The 19,272-nt window shown below is 39.0% G+C and overlaps 1 protein-coding gene across 2 annotated transcripts; it reads left to right on the top strand.

Annotated features, from left to right (window-relative positions):
• Positions 1 to 17,065: 17,065 nt before the first annotated feature.
• On the top strand, positions 17,066 to 19,025 carry LOC141906102 (nudC domain-containing protein 2-like). Of its 2 annotated transcripts, none has more exons than XM_074795299.1 (5): positions 17,066 to 17,187; positions 17,823 to 18,011; positions 18,493 to 18,541; positions 18,620 to 18,771; positions 18,859 to 19,025. In XM_074795299.1, exons 2-5 carry the CDS (start codon positions 17,826 to 17,828, stop codon positions 18,934 to 18,936), a joined length of 465 nt encoding a protein of 154 aa, XP_074651400.1. In that variant the 5' UTR covers positions 17,066 to 17,187; positions 17,823 to 17,825; the 3' UTR covers positions 18,937 to 19,025. The 2 variants fall into 2 exon arrangements, with proteins under 2 accessions (XP_074651400.1, XP_074651401.1); XM_074795300.1 differs by having other exon boundaries at positions 17,074 to 17,182.
• Positions 19,026 to 19,272: the final 247 nt, after the last annotated feature.

Genomic DNA, 19,272 nt, shown 5'->3' with positions numbered 1-19,272 from the left:
TTAATGGGTCATTTTAATGAATTTCGAAGTTGAGTACCCTGGATTTTTACGCGTGGCAAAAATTGGCAACAGGTTTTTATATCGCTCTCATGTCGCATTGTTGCAAATTTGAATTCAACATCACTGAAAACTTGAGATTCACATGGTTTGAATTTCACTAAAACTGTCAAAACCAATCTATGTACCAATGAAATATGATAATATGATAAAACGCGCATCATAAACAGTTTTAGAAAAAATTCTAAATACAGCACAAATGTACCCTAACAAAAAGGCGGCTAGCAACTGTACAATGTTTTATTAATTTTCTGATAGTTTTTTTTTTTCATTTCGTGGGAAGTAAAAGTAACATAAAAACATCACTTTAGATCATCAAGCTCTTCGGAATGACACACTCTCAATTCCTAAATTGGGCTCCAGTGCATTCATTAATTCGAGAGACGCAGTATGGTTGGAAGCAATGAGAAACTCTAGTCAAACTTTCGCTCATATCAAAAGGACTTCTATTATCGAAATTCCCAACACATTAAGTGTATAGAAGATGCAAATGTCACGCATTAGTCGCCGTGAATTATTCCAGAAATGCCGATATGACTTGTGTTAACATATAATCAAATGGGCTGATACCTTGGGACTTCTATATGCCATCCCGTATAGTCCGGATGGAACGCATAAGAAGACAAATTGCATTATAGATTGCGTTGGTAGATGCTTGCTCTCGTAGGACAGTATTAACTGTAGAAATTGTCGAAGGAAATGGTGTCTAACAGTTGCAAGTGGCCGCTATGAATTAGATTACCTCTAGTCACGGGAGATCAGGGGCGATAATTCACCAAACGTAGGTTTATTGCTTTATTGCATTAGAGCGATACTCATGAATTTAAACGATATACACTCATCTCCGGAATCACATGACGGCGATGCTGTTATACGGATTCCGAATCAAAGGCTCTGCGAAAATGGAATAACGTGCAGAGTAGCTCTCTCTCACTCTCCTCTCGTCTGCGCCGAGGCAGGTGTTCCCGTGCGCGTACTAGCGTGCGCTTTGTTTACAAGGCGCTTTCTTTTGTCGATGGGTGCATTTCTAAAATTGGGTAAAACGCGATGCGTGCGAAGAATCGATAACGCTCGATTTGTGGCGGGATTATTTCCATTTCCTGCCGCAATTGTTTATTAAAATCATATAGCAAAAAGATCAGGAATAAAATAAACGGCCCTGCGCATACAGGTGCAAAATTTGAAAATGCAATCCATCAATGTATGACAATAACTTGTCAAGATCAGCCGAACACTAAAGCATCGTAATGATATCGCTTAAAAGATTCGAAATGCTTTGACATGTACATTTCGGTTACAATCGACCTGGCGAATACGCCCGATATCAAAAATGCTAGTTCATCATCTCATTTCATTGAATTAATAATATCATCAGATCTCATCCTAATTGGCACTTAACCATAATCCGCGGCCGCAGGTGATACGGCAGATAGTTAAAAAGATGGCCGCTTTGTCTTCACGCGAGATGATTTCTAATAAACCACGCGTGGATATATTAGATTCTGTGAGTCATTTATAATTATCTCGTGGCTCCGATATTTTACTATTGATTCCACCATATCTAATACGGCGACAGATTCTGATTTCTGGGTCGACGAAAAAACTCTTCTGTACTGTAAACTTCAAGATAACCTCAGAATTGAATATAATATAGTAAATTTAAACCTATATACTTTTCATTCGGCCTTCATTGACCTAACAAAACCAATTTTCTAAAATATCGCGACATTTACATAATATCATGGACTTGTAAAGAGTATTGTTTGTATGGATATTATATTGTTCTCTTTTCCCTGTATTGTTTTATTGTTCATTCTTTATTTACAATCTTGTACTTTTGATTTATGATGAATAAAATGAATTTGAATTTTGTGTTGGCCTACTTCTTTTAGAAATGCCGAACCGAAACGCTAAGCGAACTGATTACCGGCTAATCGAGATACATACGACTATTTGGAACATGGCAAATATTCTGTCGATGAAGATCGCTCAGACTCCGGACCCAGTTCAAGAGTTGAGAATTGGTCCAAAATTCGAGTTGAATTGCCAGATAGTAAAACCCTTATGAGAAACATTCTGCAGATCAGAGAAATTGGATCTTGAAATAGTTCCATCGCTGCAGCGGTTCTTCGCGCGCGAGATCAACTCTCCCTATCTTTGATTGCACCGGGGACTCTCAACGATTGGTTTTATACGTATAGGTAACTAATTTGCCTAACGGGTTGACAAAAAACAAAAAGGGTTAATAATTAATGCATATCGAGGAAATATGTTAAATGACCCGAAGAGAAACGCAAAAAAGAAAATTCCTTCGCGAAATCCACGGCCAGACGACCAGGTAACTATAGAACTGGTAAAACCAACATGAGACCCGTTACTCACGTAATGCCATATCAGGTGGTGCGAATTGTGGGAAGTTTTGATTTTGAGTGAATACGTATTTTCAATACAGTTGAAATGGTTTTAGAATTATTTCTTGGGTACGGTATTATTTTTGATATTTTTTGGCTAAACATCGATCTGTTTATGAAGCCAGTGATTTTTGTTCAGATCTCCCATAATATAGATATAACCCTGTATCGATAATAGATAGATTGATTGACTGTCGATCGGGATGAGGTCGTGCTGATCTTCTGCCCCAGACGTCTGCTGAACGGATAACGAAAACAGACAGCTCATTAATATATATATACTTGTATAAGGCAAGTTTTGTATATATATCCGTGACAAATCACGGGATGAAATGTGGAATTCGAAAACGCAGACATAATTAGAATTTTAAGCCTTGTTCGTTGTCGGTGTCAGTGACGTCCTGATTTGACTGGCAGTTTTATCTGGGAGGATGATCAGTCAACCAGACGAGGAATTATCTGAGCTTTTTGCTATAACCTTGTGGTCCCGTCGATAACAACCGAAAGCCGTCAGATCACCGGACTTGTTTCGAGGAACACAGGTTCTTAAAAAACGCAAATGAATTTGTGCTGGAATTTTTGCAGAGGTTAAGTGCTGCGGCTTGTGCCTGACAATCATGTTTGCCCCGCCTGTCTCGGTTGACATGATGACTTGATGCTCGTGTATCTAGCGAGATTATGCGTGAACTGAGTCACCGTGAATCACGTCAAAATCGTCTCTTCTCCACCGACCTTGCACCAGTGTCCAAGGTAAACGTTCAAGAACGTCGCTGGACTCTAAGTACGAAGGGAAGATGAGGCATTGGTTTTCAATCATCTGCTGAAATATATATAAATTCATCTTATTTTACTATCAGTATTGTGTTGTGTAACTATCTCTCAAATATATCATCAATTAATTCTTTGATAAGTACGTATTACACCAAACATCCGTTATAATTCCGCTGGGAAACACGGCGTTATAAAGGATTAAGTGCTTCAAAGAATGGGTTATCTTTGAATTCGAATTAGATTCAGCAAATTTGTACTCTAAAAATGTTGGAGTTAAGTCTCAACAGTGGCATGAAAAAGGATGGCGTTATAACGGGTTTTGAATGTATTGTCATTATCGATACCAAAGTTAGTCCAAAGAGTATAGGAACTGAATACAACTACTCGCCAGATCGAGCGTAACCATAGAATTGGTAAAAAAAAAACTGGCAGCAACTGAGGACGAATTCAATTTTCTTTGTCCCTTTTTTCAAAGCCTGGGAAGCAAATTCATACCTCTAGATATTTCTGGCGACATCCCGATGAAAATAGCCTAACATAATTTGTTCCGTTCGAGAGGTAAATCTTGACTCAATCTGGCGATATTCATCAAAAAAGGTATCCAATCATTCACTTAATGATATCACACCATAAATGACTGTCGTATTGTTCCCGTTTATTCTATTAGAGCATGGACGTATACACTAGATTATATCTAGTTTATACGTCCATGATTACAGGTTAGATTTCGATATGACCACTCCGCTTCACTGTACTTTACTGTAATTCAAGTAATTGTGCTCTGTGCGATGGTAGCATAACATTGTGGAGTAATAAACTAAACTGAAACTGAAACTGAGTAACTCGTCTGCATATCCACTGTTTTATTTTCCCACTTAACTTTTCTTCGAGTAAACTGTAAGTTCATCCCATCTCTTTTAGTGTTGTTTTAGGTTGAAAAGTACCGCATATATTTCAATCATCAATCATACCAAAACAACGACGAAAATTATTAGATGCGCTAAATCCGTAGACAGTTGATCATGAAGAATGGCCGCCGGATCAAAACGGTCTGGTCACCAGGGAATGCCGATATTCAACCAATCAAAAACAACATCACCCAGGTGATAATTCATGGCAAACCGTACTATGATAGATGTTGATATGATGAACATTTTGAGCGACGGCTGACATATAGTTTAAACAGCATATCAACCGAAAATACGTAGCCTATCAAAACTGATGGGGCCATTTCCGCTGATAATGAAACTCTATTTATGAATTTTGACCCATCATTTTATGTATTTTACCTTTTTTGTATTTTACCTTGCAACAGATATACCAGAATAATAATTTCAAAGATCACACTTGTAACTTGCTGAGTTGATATAGTATGCACGGTTACAATTCATTCGTTCGTTCTAAGTATGGATTATGATCTTTTTTTTCGCATTTGATGAAACCACAGGGGGCTGTAACGTGTCGCGAACACGTCAGCGAGGTAAAGCCAACGCGGTGTTCGGTTATAGAGGACACGAGACCTGTACCTTCTAGCGGACCCCCGACCGAGGTCGAGAAATTGTCTGTCAAGTCAAGACTCGATCGGACCTTTTATTATAACCATCACTTATAGCAGCCGTCCCGAACAGATGCACGCTCCAATTAGGAAATATCGCCATGTCGTCTGATGTAGCGAACGTCCCGTCTGCTTGTTTCGCTGCAGGAATTTATGACTTTCAATTATGTTTGAGATACGCTTGCCCAGTTATTAGCTGCGACATCAAATCTCATTTTGTCGCTATCATATCTAGCTGTCAGGAACAAAGATGTTAAGAACATTACCGGCTTGTAGACCGCACGTCGATCTAATCCGTTATCAAACACGACAATACACCAGATTGCATTATACATCAAATTGGCAATCAAAAGTTTTAGACAAGACGCGAATAACTTCTTCTGCGATTTGAAAATTTTGACGTCTGTTACATCAAAGCAATTCAATTCCACCTAAAATGGCAAATGTTAAGACGAGATTTAATGTTTAATCGAACGCGAGTCTTTGCTTCGGTAATTTGATACTGGGATCTCCGCCAATTGATATCTAGTGAACTAGCTCAGAGAATGATATCCAAAATGTCCTAATGAATGTCCAAAATGATGATCATTCGAGAATTTGGAATTACTGAGCAACAATTTATTTAAGCGTTTGGAGATGAGCGAATGGCAAGGTGAGAAGGATGTATGGGAGTGAAGTACCGCTCAGCACTATATCATTTTTAAGCTACTGCGCCTTACAAGGACTGCTGACCGATGGGATGGGGAGATGAAACTTAGTATGGATGAATGAACGGAGGGTATATACAGTATATCATATCAATAGAAAAGATGGAAAATAGTAGAAATAGAAGAAATGTTTTAAATGGAGATTTTATTAACGAATGAATGCATTTCTATAAGTTATTCAGATTCATCTCAATGCCTAATCATAATCCGGAAGGGTCCAACATTCTGGATGGTTGGTGTTTCAAAGCCCGGCAACGTATATCGATACTTTTCTGATAATGAATGGATCAAGTTGACGACTATCGAATTCGCGTTGAATATCGAGGGAAACACATCGCAGCATCAAAACCATCGTAAATTCGAGCAAATTCAACTTGACACATCAAGAGTGAACCGTCGATGAAGCAACTGAAGGAGGGCCCGAAGTAGAATTGAGTTAGTTCATGACACAGTGTGCTATTGATAAACAATCGACAATGACCGCCGGGACCTAGCAAACTGATTACCGGACAGATTTGATTATTGATGCTAAATCGATCCCTGCGGCGCCGCGCGAGTTGATCAAATCAGTGTCGACCAAATGCGATCAGCAGTTACGAGATGAAACGCTGAAAAGCATAGTGCAATTCATTAAAACCCCATCACTTCACATTATCCATTATTCATTTTATTACGTGTAGATGAAATCGGAAAATATGATAAATGATCGACCGATGTCAGACGAATTTGCTTTAACTCCTGTTCAAAAAATTAATTCTGATATGAGGTTGAAAACTTATGCCAACTGACTATGGCCAGGAGACAAAAAAGTTTTCAACTCAAAGTTTATGGTCTTCATACATAATTACGCCAATAGAAGATTGCCTTGACAAAAGTTTCCTTCTCAAGTTTTCAACCTTAAGTTGATGGGCTTAAGGCATCATCAAAAATTGTTTTTTCAAAAATTGCTGTCTGTTCGCTGCCAGTCTTCTCATCCACCACCAGATTCGAAAGCCCGCGAGGGATAGTCGATTTGTCGGTGCACAGTAGGGTGACAAAAATCAAAAGCTTATGCTTAATGTAGACCCATTTCTATCGTGAAAGTAACACATGAAAGTTAACGTTCATTTCATCGGACATAAACCGCCCCAGCGTAACAGGAAACAACATTAGCCGCTAAATCTCCTGGCTCTAAATGCAAATGATAAAAGCCAAGAAGTGTCGATTTGTCGGTTCGCAGTCTACTGATTGCTATTCCGACGAAATGAACTGTGCAGCGCCTCAGGATAACGCTAGCCATCAAACTAATAAAATTCAACCGTTTCACGACCAAACGGCAAAGTAAATCCCCGGATGATGTCGGCAGTCGAGAACGGCTTAGGACCGGCGTCTCTATTAAAGTATCCGCGACATCGGGGTAATACAAATTGAATTCAGTTGTTTGATTCACGAAAGGTTGACATCATAAAAGATTGAAGTAAATTTCGCCAGCCAGTCCAGAGGCCGGTGAACATTAACTTGTGACACGTGATCAGGTTTCGGATGCAGGGAATCCTACTCACAAGTTGTCGATCGAATGTAAGTTACGCTGGCAATGAAATTAAAAGTGGCTGGATGGCAAATTCGTTCTCAATTATGCCATTTCCTCTGATTTGGCGCTTAAACCAATTACGGAGGTAATTCATATGGATATGTTTGATTGAATTAGCCGGCGACTCTTCTCTGATGCGTTAGATCCTCGCAATTTGATGTGATTTGCGATGGAGATTGCAGGCAATGCCGCTAAGTCTCTCGGTGATGAAATCCCGCGTGGAATTGACGAGAAAAAAACACATCGCTTTGAGACACTCGAGTTGAGAGCGAGTGTTTCTATTTATTCCCCCTACACACCCGACAGACTAATGTACTTATCTCCACGTGTGGTTCGTAAAAGAATTTTCAAAGGTAGATACTTCTATAAAGTCGTCCCTGGCTCAGTGCCATTTCTCGTCGCTTTGGTCATATCATCTTTGTTGACCATCGCCGTCCTAGTCCAAATCCGAAAGTTGCCCGAAGGCAGTTGGACGTTCGAATCGTTAGCAATGTTGTATACATTGCTCAACGTTTATTGGGTGGGGGAGGGGTTCGTTTTAACGAAAAGCTTCCTTTCTAAGATGGAGTACGATTAAACAGCGCTTTTTGTGCGATAAAAGTCTCCATACTCATATACAGCACTAGATAGTGACATATTTTGATCAACGCCAATCCGATTACTTCTAAAGTTTTGGCAAGTGAACTTTTTCTATTCGCAGAGCACGAAGAAGAGAGTTTAACCGGCACCTGCATCATTTACTGAACGAATCAGAATCAGTTTGTCAGGCGAATGAAGTTAACAACGGCCTCTGCACTGAGAGTTAACTCGCTCAAATCTCCGGTACTAATTGAATTTCCGCCATTGGTCAGTCATTTGTCAGCCATTGTGCGTCATTTGACGCGGCGGCTGTAACGATTTTAATCGATTGCAGACGCGCGTTATTTGTCACGCGGTGTCGTCAACTGCTGACACCGACGACTGACAGGTTACAAGATTTCGGCAGATACATGGCGAAATAATGACGTCAAAGTCTCCTCTGTTATCTATTCTTCGCGAATCGACTATGAAAGAGCCTCGGTGTGAATTTGATGCGACTGATTTCAGATGATTGTTCATTATTTGCGTTTCGGTCGCGAATTAATTGTACATTTGTCGTTTTTATCAAATCGTCTACGTCGTTTCGACGTTAATTCGTTCGGCGTAAAAATCAATTTCACGGGCAACGTGTATAAAGTAATTAAAGCAAATTGATCGTTTTCGTTCGGAATTACAGACGGAGAGAGGTGTATTGGAGATAAAGGAAAGAAGTAAATGTTTCGCTCGAGGGACTGGGAGAAGTGGTGAGATGAACGCGTACCCCGGCTTGATATCTGTTCCATGGAATAAGCAATTTAAAAGTTGAAGAGTTTATTTTCAATTATCAGAATCGAAAGGGTATACCACCGTTCCACTGTGGATGATATAGGCCTTCAGAGAATGGACAATTTCCCCCAGTGTTCCTAATCAACGTTGATGTTTCTGAAATCGACTATTTACGGCATGCGACCTTGTTTGAAAGTTTTTCATGGCGAAAAACGTGTGTTCTAGGGGGCTAGTTCCATATTCAAGTCGAAAACGGTAATTAGATTTCTTGATTTGAAAACCTTTCCCATGTCTCCAGTGCAAATTTGATTTGATTTGATTTGATTTATTTGATGATAATCATGGTACAAATATAAATACATAGTTGTTACAAAATTTATACGTATAATGCATGACAATCATCAGGACCTCGGAAATCATTAAGTGATTGTCAAGCCGAGGCCCTGGAAATAAAAAAATAAACCATTCCAATGTCTCCAGTGCAAATAGGTCTTCCACCGTGACAAACCCGAGTTCTATGAAAGTTGATAAAGTTATAGATTTCGTGCTACTTTGACTCAGAAGGTCGGACACTTGTATAGTATTCAATTTGATTAGGTGATGTTTTAATTCTTCGATTGAAACTAATCGATGGGCAGATTGCGCTGAATAAAAAGGGGTTTATACTGCAATCTGTTGTGACACGGCAGGCGCGTTGATGTGAGTGCTAGCGTGACTTCACAGATAATCAGTGATTGTGGAAAAACGCCGAAAACAAGAAGATTCATTAGCGACAATCGCTATTATGCTGTCTCCTGCGTTCAGGGCTAGAAAAAAAAGATTCATTCCCGCTGTGAATTCAATCGAATCGAAGACTCGACAGATGTAGAAATTATGACGCGTGCCGTGGAGGAAATGGTATTAGAAATCGTCTGCCCAGCAGGGCGCGGCGAAATATCAAAAACCGTTCGGCTGGACACGATGAATTATCATTGAAAATCACGAAATTAAAAATACCACGTTTGTATTTGAGATGACTGTGGTTAGCTTTCTTTGTTATATTCTATTCGAAATCTGTTCGCGTATAACGTAGGCCTAGTTGATTGTTTTTTTTAAACAAATTCTGAACAATTTTCCATCGATTGTAATTCGTAGGCGTAATGATAAGTTTCTGATTGAAAAGCGTTGTTCTAATCTGCATCGAAATAGACGTATATCCTCGTTAGAATTCCTGTAAATATTAATCATTCGTTCGATACGTTTGAGCCATGAGTGTACGTGCGGGAATTGCGGAGTAAAAAATCCTCTCGTAAAATAATACTTAAATAACGATAAAACAGCATGAGAAGAGAGGGCTCGGTGCTCGGTGGAGTGCACCTCAACTCGTCTGGGACACGACTAGGATCGGAAAGGTTGCTTTCGTTCAAAAGAATACTTTATTCTCACTCATAACACATACATAATATACACGCGCATATATGAATATATATGGAGAAAAGGAGATCTCCAAGCCGGGGACTGTACCATTAGGGGAGACTCCCTGAATGCCCCCAAACGGGTCCTGATTATAGGTAAAGAAAACTACGGTACCATTCTAAAAACCACTGTGTGCAACGGCTGTGTGTAAGACTGACACATTTCGCATGCATGTTTGATTGTCATTACAAAATCAGCGCTTCATAAAAGGTGATTAAAAAGAAATACGCTAATCCTACATATCATTATCAGCTTAAACTGACACCCCAAAAATAAGTACAGTCTGCAACTGTAATCGGTGGTAAACGGATATCGATGTTTGCTCGAATCTTAAATGTCATTGTTCGATGATTAATAACATTATGTCCTACACCGGTTACCGCTGCCGCCGCTGCCGCTGCTGCGAATATTGAAAAAATATGATCTAAAAAATGACGACTTTTATGAGAAATTAAACTATAGCTCCCCGGCAATGCCTCGTTATATGTGATCGTTCTTATAAATCATAACTGTTGTAATGAGAGGCATAGATTGCAAAACTAATCCACGAGATTCAATATGTCGTGTCAGATAGGTTTCATTTCTATTGTCCAAAAGGATCAGCGCCGGTTTATCACCAACTTTACAATGGTAATATATGTATACCACGTGACCGCGTTCACCTGGTGTCTCTCCCATCGTCGTCGTATTGTGGTATTTTTTGTTCGGTTTTTCATAGTATTCGCCAGTAATTTATGGTCTTCGTGTGTGAGAGAGCAGGCTTAAATGACTGGGATTATATAGCCAGGGAAAATGCCGGCTTAGAGCACGTGGCAACGATTAATGAAACAATCGTTATACATGCGTACAACAGTTTTTACTACCCTGTTAAATGTTCTGTCGTCGGTTTTTTTTTCAATGTTAAATAGAGACATTTCTTATTGAAATAAAACATCTTAAGCTTCAGAAATCGAGGCAAGACCAAGAAAAGTCCGCATTTAGTCGGGTTAAATCAGGGATGGATCCGGGAATTTTGAATGGGGGGAGGGGGCAAAAATCCGAGGCTTAGTTGTATACATGTACTTGGTACATGACGGAGCGCTGGTGGTTTTCAGGGTCCTCCCCAATAATGTTTTGAAAAAATGGATCATTTTCTGAGCATCTAGAATGATTCCGATCGGCAATAATTAGACACTGTACGTGTAACTTTCTTAAGCCAGGTTGTGAAAATTTTGTCTTGGCAAAAATATGGGGAGGACGTTGGGAGGACGGATCCGTTTGATCACCCCTTTGGATCCACCCCTGGATTTTGTAGAAAGAGAGAGAAAGTGTTGCGCAACCCTCTACGCTGGTCGAAGCTAAAAGCTCGGGGATTGATGGTTTCTCTGCGGTGTCTTTGTACACACGACTCGTTGTCAGCCAGTAGTGATCAAAGTTGTTAATCATAAAACGTGGAATCACTTCGTTAGCCGTAAATAGATAAAACGAAATCGCGGGATGGCAGATCGTGTGGTATCAAACAAGATATGTGCATTTGGCAGAGTGGCATGAAAGCTCTACATCAGCTCGTTAAGGCTCATATTTTGTATGCTTGAAGGCTTTTAGGAAGATTGTCACGGCATTGTCCGTCACTTCGATAGATTTATCGAATGTCATCGCGTATTAATTATTAAGATTTAGACATCGGTGGAGATATTGGGAGGTTGATCGTATGGGTCACGCAGAGCACGGTAAAGCTAGAAAAATCACCCTTAAAAATATTGCTATCTTCTAATTCTGAAGTCACTTTTGATAAACAAAAAATCTCTATATACATACATCGTAGATAAAATCGAGTTGATAACTTCTATATGCGTTATTCAATGTGAGTCGATGTGCACTACGTCATCAATATTGGCCTTTCAAAATAACAATTACAATTGTAAGAATTAGCGCTTACTTTGCTATCAATTGAACTTCATGGCACTCATTTTCTATTTAATGAATTTCCATGCATTTTCAATGGTGTATTAGAATATTGTGTGGATTGATGTGCACTAAGTCATCAATATTTGGGCTAGACTGGTGGCCGGTCAATTCATAACAATTCAATTCAATTACCGATACACTTTGAATTAAATAAGCTTCATTATTCCTTAGTACATGTATCATATTATCTATGTTACGTTACTCATTGTTGATAATGTAAAGCAATACATATATCCAATAAAAGATGGATTCCGGAAGGATGTGAAGCATTTAGAAGGATTTTCACAGTCCTACGGATGCTTGAGTTTCCTCGTGTATTGGCGAAATTACCGGTAGCTCTCCGCAACAAAACAGAAGTCTACGAAAGTCGTCGCAATGTACCGACAGAATTAATGAAGTTCCGTATTAGAGTCTCTCTAACATAAAACCTGTGTAGGTGGAATTATAACTCAATATCTGATTGCGTGTTTTCTGGTGGAGCTTAGCTGACACCGGTCACTGACGGTTTGTCACCGCGCGGATGATGTAGTCACGTGATGATACAGTACGCACCGTCATACACAAAAGCCATTGCAATCAGCTTTCGCGTCTACTGACACGATATGCAATATCTAATATCATAATTAAATCATCAATTCTAACGCCACTCAAAGACGATTTCTTAGCGTCTAAATCGCTAAGTCATTTACTTGATCAAGAGAGGGAGAGAGAGCGAAAGCTGCTCGCGTGCATTGTTACTGAACGTTGCTGTACCGTAGTGACGATAGGTTTTTTAGTTCATCGCAGCACGTGACTGTTTTTTTTCGAACGAAACAGAGATTTTTTCGCTAAAATCTAATTCGATTAGAAACGTATCAATAAAATCATGAATTCGAAGCCGACATTGCCAAGCGTCTTTTAATTTCATAAATTATCACCGTTATGATGAAACACGAGCTACTTCAATTAGTAAAAATTATAGTAAAAGATTAATGGCCCGAGATTTTGCTCCCTGGATCGGCGTCAAGCGGCAGAATATTCATCATGTTATACGGAGCGAGTGTGATTTAAAATTTTTGATACAATGATTAATTGCCGATTATTAATTAACCGTTTGCAACGCGGTCTGCGCGGCTGTTACTGACCAAATTAACAGTGATTCGAGGCGGTTTCAAAATGATTTATGACGCGTTTTAAAGTGTTCAACCGCGCGATTAAACACGTACTTTGTCACCGGGGATCAGAGGACCTTCGTCGGGGGGATTTCCAACGGTGGTTTTTCCATTAAAATTAAACGAGAAACGGATGATGGTCAGTCCCGACAAGGATTACACAAAGTCCGGGATATTGATGAGAGATTTTCGCTTCGCTCGAAAAGTTCATTTTCTCCAGCATTCTACAGCAAACCCAGTCCCCGGTAGGATTGAGGAATTACCGTTTAATTTGCATATACATTTTTGGCGCGTATTGAATCGGCAAATGTGAGGCAACACTGGAAATTCAAAATGTGGTGAAACCCGCTATCAACATTCAGGTACACTCAGAATATGCTCTATTTCCGTTGTTTTTTTTCTTATAAACCGCCAATATCCGTTCCTCGAGTCGTTGCAATCAGCCGGAATTCTGCTCTAGACACAGAAATCTCTTGGCAGCGTCAAATTTCATTAATCCTGTGATATTAGGAAGTCATAATTAATCCGTTAACCGGATAATCTCGCGATCGTTCTAGCAGAAATTCACACACGCGTAGCGCGACACGAGAGAAGAGTGTTACTGTACATGAAAAAAAGAATATCCCGCATCTCGGCTGTTAATTACGTTATTAATGTCGATCAACTGATCTAGCAGATAAAGCACTGAATCGAAAAAGCAAAATTATCATCAGTTTTCTCTGAAAGCCTCTCTCTCTCTCTCCTCCGTCTTGTATTACACAAAAACAACCCGCGATACTTGCGACGAACGTGATTGCGAAGTAAAAATTATCATTAGTTTCTCGGCGACGTTTCTCTCGAAATCGATGACACTGTTTATATTTGAAAGAACGTATCTCGAAGAAGTTAGACTAGATCATGTATTACATTTCTAGGTAACGAATTAAGCCGATTAAGACTGAGCATAAACGGTATTCATAGACCGGTCTGTTTTATTTAACTATTATTATTATTATTTTATTTCCTCAAAGTAATTATAATACTTGTATGACAATCTTTCATAGATTTGATAATAATAGGTCTGTTTTATTGAGTTGCTGTCAAAGGCACGATTCAATTGGTTTATATCTCAGGACCCACTTTCCACACTGTTTGACTTTGCGGAAGACACAATCATAATATTCCTGAAGACGACTACATGTAAAATATAAAAAAGTCGAAAGGTTGAATAATATCTCCAGTAACATTTTTGGACTTTTTTTCGTTATCATTGTGGGATTCTCTCTACATAATCATAGTCTCACCTATAACTGTGGAACTCGAAGTGGCCCAAGTTTGTTTCGATTTCAGACGTTTCCCATTTCTCCTGGCATTTCTGAAATTCCCCGAGGACTCGTTGATACTGCGTAAACCGATGTAGAACAAAAAGTGATTTGTGACAACCCTGTCCGAGTGAAATGTTATATTCTATTACGCGCTTGACTAACGGCAAATTGTTTCATTATAACGGCGCTCGTGTCAGGCATCAGCCATCAACTGTCTTTACAAATTTCTGAATTTCTCGGTTCAAATCCTCTGGCAAATCCTCCGGCAAGTCGTAAGAGCATTTTCGAACTTTTTGATACGGTTCGAGGGCAAATGATATCTGCACACGCGAATCTTCGACATTTCGAGGGTTCGTTTGACTTTGAAATAATGATGGCATATTCAGATTGAAAGTGTTTAGAGAAAAAGTAACACTACTGGTTATATCGAGGAGTATCACGGAAGTTATTGGAGAGTCAAAGAAATAGCCACAAAGTTACTACAAACGATTTTTAGATAAAATCAAGGTATAGTTTTGTAGCATTAACGTATGTTCAATACACTTTTCTTTCTGAGAAGAAAACAACTAAGATTGCCTATATTGATTTGGCATTGCTTCGATCATTTTTCTAAAAATAGCGACAATAGTCAATAGAAACTATTCGGAAAATCCAAGTTACAAGTTTATGCATTTCGTACAGCAATACCACGTTTTTATTTCAGAAAAGAAATTATGGAAAATGAAACCGACATCTTCATTTTTGCATCATCTTCACCTGCATAGATATTTTGACAGGAGAATTGCTTAGATTTTTCTCTGTATTTCTCTATTTTTAATTGTGACCGATCCTTACAGTGCCATCCTGATCAAGGCAATTATTTCATACCACCACGAACGTTTTTGAAGAAAAGAAACATACGTAGACGTTCATTTTTCACGGAAAGACGTATCGTTTGAACGTCTTTTACGTTGATCTGATTTGTGTGAATTCCCTCTCCTCATTTGATGTTCGCCTACCAGACGATCAAATAGTTACAACAAAGCAAATTAACTCAATCAGCGCAGAAATTAAGAGTTTTAATGATTTTATTTCTGCCCATTTCGAAGGCAAACATTCGCGTACCGTACTTTGTTAGGGCACGCATGTACGAGGATAATTGGCCCAATCTTCGGCAAATCGTTAGCAATAGAAAGATCACTTGCTGAGTTGTTGGAACGGAAAAACTGATTGACTGAGGTGTTTCCTGACAAGTTTTAAGCACGCTTGACAGGCCAGCGAAAAATCGCTCTTCCTGAAACAAGTCTAGCTATCAAATAGGCTTCGTTTCCATACCACCAAGTGATTCCGCGCTATGGGGCTGACAGCACGATGTCTCCGCACACCGGCGAAAGGGAGTCTTCATTTCCGAGATAAATGGTGGAGACGTGATTTTTCCCATATATCTAACCAGACTTCACCAATTACGTTCAACTGGACTGCAGAGAGTGACCTTTCTCTTTCCCTATACCATTGAGATTTTCCTTGAATATAGTGTTCGCCGCTCAGTGCCAGAAATAATTGTTAAAAATTGTTTGCGGGAAGAATAAAGAGGAGACTGCGCGACTTTTATCGACGCGTGGAAATCCTAGTTTATTCGGGTATCAGAAGTTAAGATCCGAGTCGAGTCATTATCTGGTGTTGCTAATCCAGTTGGATCAGAAGTTAGTCAGATTGGGATCATGAAGCGTGCGTTAACCAGAATCATCAATCTGTCGTCATTAATTCCGCACACACACGGTTCCCGTCATACACAAGGGGAGAGGTGGTATCTCTTTCGAGACATGTACCACGAGTAAATTGTTCGTGTCATGACCGTCGCTTACGAGAAGTAAAGATTTGCTAAAACTGTTGATATCAGGCAGTCGAATTTTAACTTTAGATTTGAATATGAGTACATTTTATACATGATGTTGGCATAAGCTTAACTTATAGGTAGGACAGAATTTGTCAGCAAGCAGGCTCCCAAAGGCAATGGCTCTAGAATAAAGAACAGTGAATGTAGCGATTTTGAATCGGAAATGGATGTACGTATGTGTATTAACATGATATCAACTTAGGCTACCTTTTTCGCAATATTAATTTCAGAGACAAGCATACATTTTAGCACAACTTTTTGCATTTTGGAGTTACTTTTCTCTTGGTGTCTATCGGAAGGAACGTTGCATTCACTATCGGTGCTGAGTAACAAGCGGGATCCGGAGTTCAGCTTACTGGTGCGGACAACACTTCAAAGGCCGTCCAATTGGGTTAGTCTTGGGAAACCAAGATCTTAGCGTCGTAAAAGCAAAAAAAACAAAGATGCGGTAACTTATTCACAGAATTTCTCTTTTATCTACTGTGTATCGGGCAAGCTTTTAGCGAAACATTATAATGATTCTATGGAAACGGTTTTTTTTCTGGTATCTTAGAAAATTATGCTAAGCATTGATTCTATTCGAATAATAAGCACGATAGGAATGACAACTTCTGTTCGAACGCTTATTGCAAGATAATTTATGATGAATTGATGCGATACGCCCATATCGAAACAAACGCGGACGATACGACGACGGCGCCACCTTTCCCAAATATACGACACTGTCGTCAGAAAAATTAATTAATTCTAGATTATCAGATCAGTTTATAGTTTAACGAAACGAATGCCCGCGAATCAGAAAAATGAAAGAATAAAACTTTAACATGTATCATACACAAGAATAATCAAGTATAAGTTCATAGACTGTGCTAACTTCGATTGATATTCTCCGGTAAAGAAACGACTAAGCCAAGGTTGTGTGACCCGGAAATGCCATTGCTAGAAAGAAAAGGAATCGAAAAATGCAGCACATTGAGTATTCCATGTTACGATCATAGATCGTATAGATATAGTTTACGTGACTGATTTATGTGGTAAGGTAAGCATTGTATAGTATTTTTCTGCGATAGGTCCTAATGCGGATTCGAACCCAAATTTATATTGTCGGTGTAAGACTAGACTGGTTGCCTGTGTACTAATGCTGAGAGACCGACAACCAGTCCATTTGTCAACTAAAACTTGATTTCAATGGGTTCGAATCCTCTTTGTACTGAAAACGAAATGCGTTTTTGTGTGACTATAACAGAATAATCTGCGCTAAATTATCCGAAAAATATGTTACTTATACTATGAGATAATGGAACAGTCACAGAGAATTGATGAATAAATTTTTTATTATTCGAGTATTTTCCACATAAAACCTCGGAAGGACCGCAGAAAAAAAATTTAAAAGTTAAGCAAATTGTGACCAGGGATCAAATGAAAAACAAAAACTTTTTTTGGGATTCACGAGAACATAACTTTTACAAGCACCTAGTTTGAAAGACGGGCATAACAAAAAAAAACTTTGTTGAAAAATTGTGATGAAAAGGAGGACTAACGAAAATGTTTTCCAATTTGATGAGAATTTTTGCAGAATTATGGGGAGGGGGGTGTGTATCAGTGCCCGGGTTATTAAAAAATGACTTAAGTTATACGTATTTCAATATCTAATCAAGTATCGCATTCTTTCAGAAAATGAGTAACTTCGAGGAAAGAAGCGGAATAATAAGCGTTCCCACAAATTGGGGCCGATGGTACCAAACTATAGAAGAGGTATTCATAGAGGTTGATGTACCGGAAGGAACTAAATCGTCTGATCTGAAAATAAAAATCACCAATAAATCGATTTCTGTGGAAAATCGTGGAAATATCATGATAAAGGTGAGTTTCGATTTGTCGTTCTTTGTTGCCTCAAGTTGTTAAGCTGAAAATTAAGATGCTTGTTGGCTACTATGGCACGACAGGGGCGGATTAACAGGGTGGTCTCGGGGGGGCCGGACCCTTGCCTTCCCACTGAATTTGACACCGTATTGAAATTTGCATTTTTAACTACTATTTCTTAACGAGAAACATCTTAACGAGGGTGGCACCTTGCTAGTGGCCTTTGACATGGTTGCTTTTTATTTTCTTCCATGGACCCCCGCCTTCCAATTTTCCTATTCTCCCTTGGATGCTGTGATGTGCAAAATAGCTTCATAACAAACTTTGACTGAGCCAGAAAAATCAATATTTCGATTCATCCGGTATGAGAGATAATTCAATACCAAATTCGGTCAAAAGTTGCCGGTTTGTTTTTGAAATATGTATTTAATTATTCTACTTTATTTGTTCTTCAAGAAAATTTCTCCATTTTCATTTGCAGGGAACGTTCCCAAAGCCTATTCATAGCGACGAAAGTTGTTGGACTCTTGGTACGTGAGATTACGTGTAATTCGTAAACTAAATGTCCACGTGATTTTGAATTATACCTTGCTTTCACACTTTTACAGAAGATAGAAAACGAATTCAAATATGTTTGCCAAAATCTGAACCTTCCGCGTCGAATATTTGGAAATCGCTGTTAGAAAATCAATACGAAGCCGATGCGATCACCTTCGACAAAATTTCGCAGAAGATGACTCTACAGAGATTTCAATTTGAGGTTTAGTTTTTTCAATTATCTATTTCTGATTTCGAAAAGGAAATTAGTTCGTCTCCTTCGTTTCATTGACTTTGTTTGTGATTTCAGAATCCCGGTTTTGACTTCAGCGGTGCGACGATATCTGGGAATTATCAAGGCGGTGGCCCAACGCTTCCTGGTTCGTGAAGGGATCGTATATACACATTCCTGTCAATTTTTGCCGCGCTCATGTTCGAACATAATATGTATATATCATGTGAGCTGAATGCGAAACGCTAAACCTCTGTATATAGATATATGAATATTAAATACATTTTTACTGCGTATTTTTTTTTACTGCGTATTTAGTTATATTTAGTCGTGGGAAAACCAAGCATGATAGAAGCAATGATTTGATTCAATTTTATGATTCGACTCGGCGGAACCTGTGATGTGGCTAAGATGTAACATGAATACCTTTGATTTGATGAGAAAATCTTTCGCTAACGATGTCGATCGAATATTATGATTGACACGTCTGGA

The sequence above is a fragment of the Tubulanus polymorphus genome, chromosome 5 (genome assembly GCF_964204645.1).
Source record: "Tubulanus polymorphus chromosome 5, tnTubPoly1.2, whole genome shotgun sequence".
In the NCBI taxonomy this organism is placed as follows: domain Eukaryota; kingdom Metazoa; phylum Nemertea; class Palaeonemertea; order Tubulaniformes; family Tubulanidae; genus Tubulanus; species Tubulanus polymorphus.
The sequence above is the reverse complement of the archived record's forward strand: the minus strand, read 5'-3'. Positions and strand labels throughout refer to the sequence as shown.

What these genes read in the sequence shown, in the direction of transcription:
- LOC141906102 (XM_074795299.1), top strand. Translation starts at nt 17,826, where the DNA reads ATGAGTAACTTCGAGGAAAGAAGCGGAATAATAAGCGTTCCCACAAAT. An exon ending in CGAAAGTTGTTGGACTCTTG is followed by an intron (nt 18,542 to 18,619) that starts GTACGTGAGATT and finishes ACACTTTTACAG; the next exon opens with AAGATAGAAAACGAATTCAA. An exon ending in TACAGAGATTTCAATTTGAG is followed by an intron (nt 18,772 to 18,858) that starts GTTTAGTTTTTT and finishes TTGTGATTTCAG; the next exon opens with AATCCCGGTTTTGACTTCAG.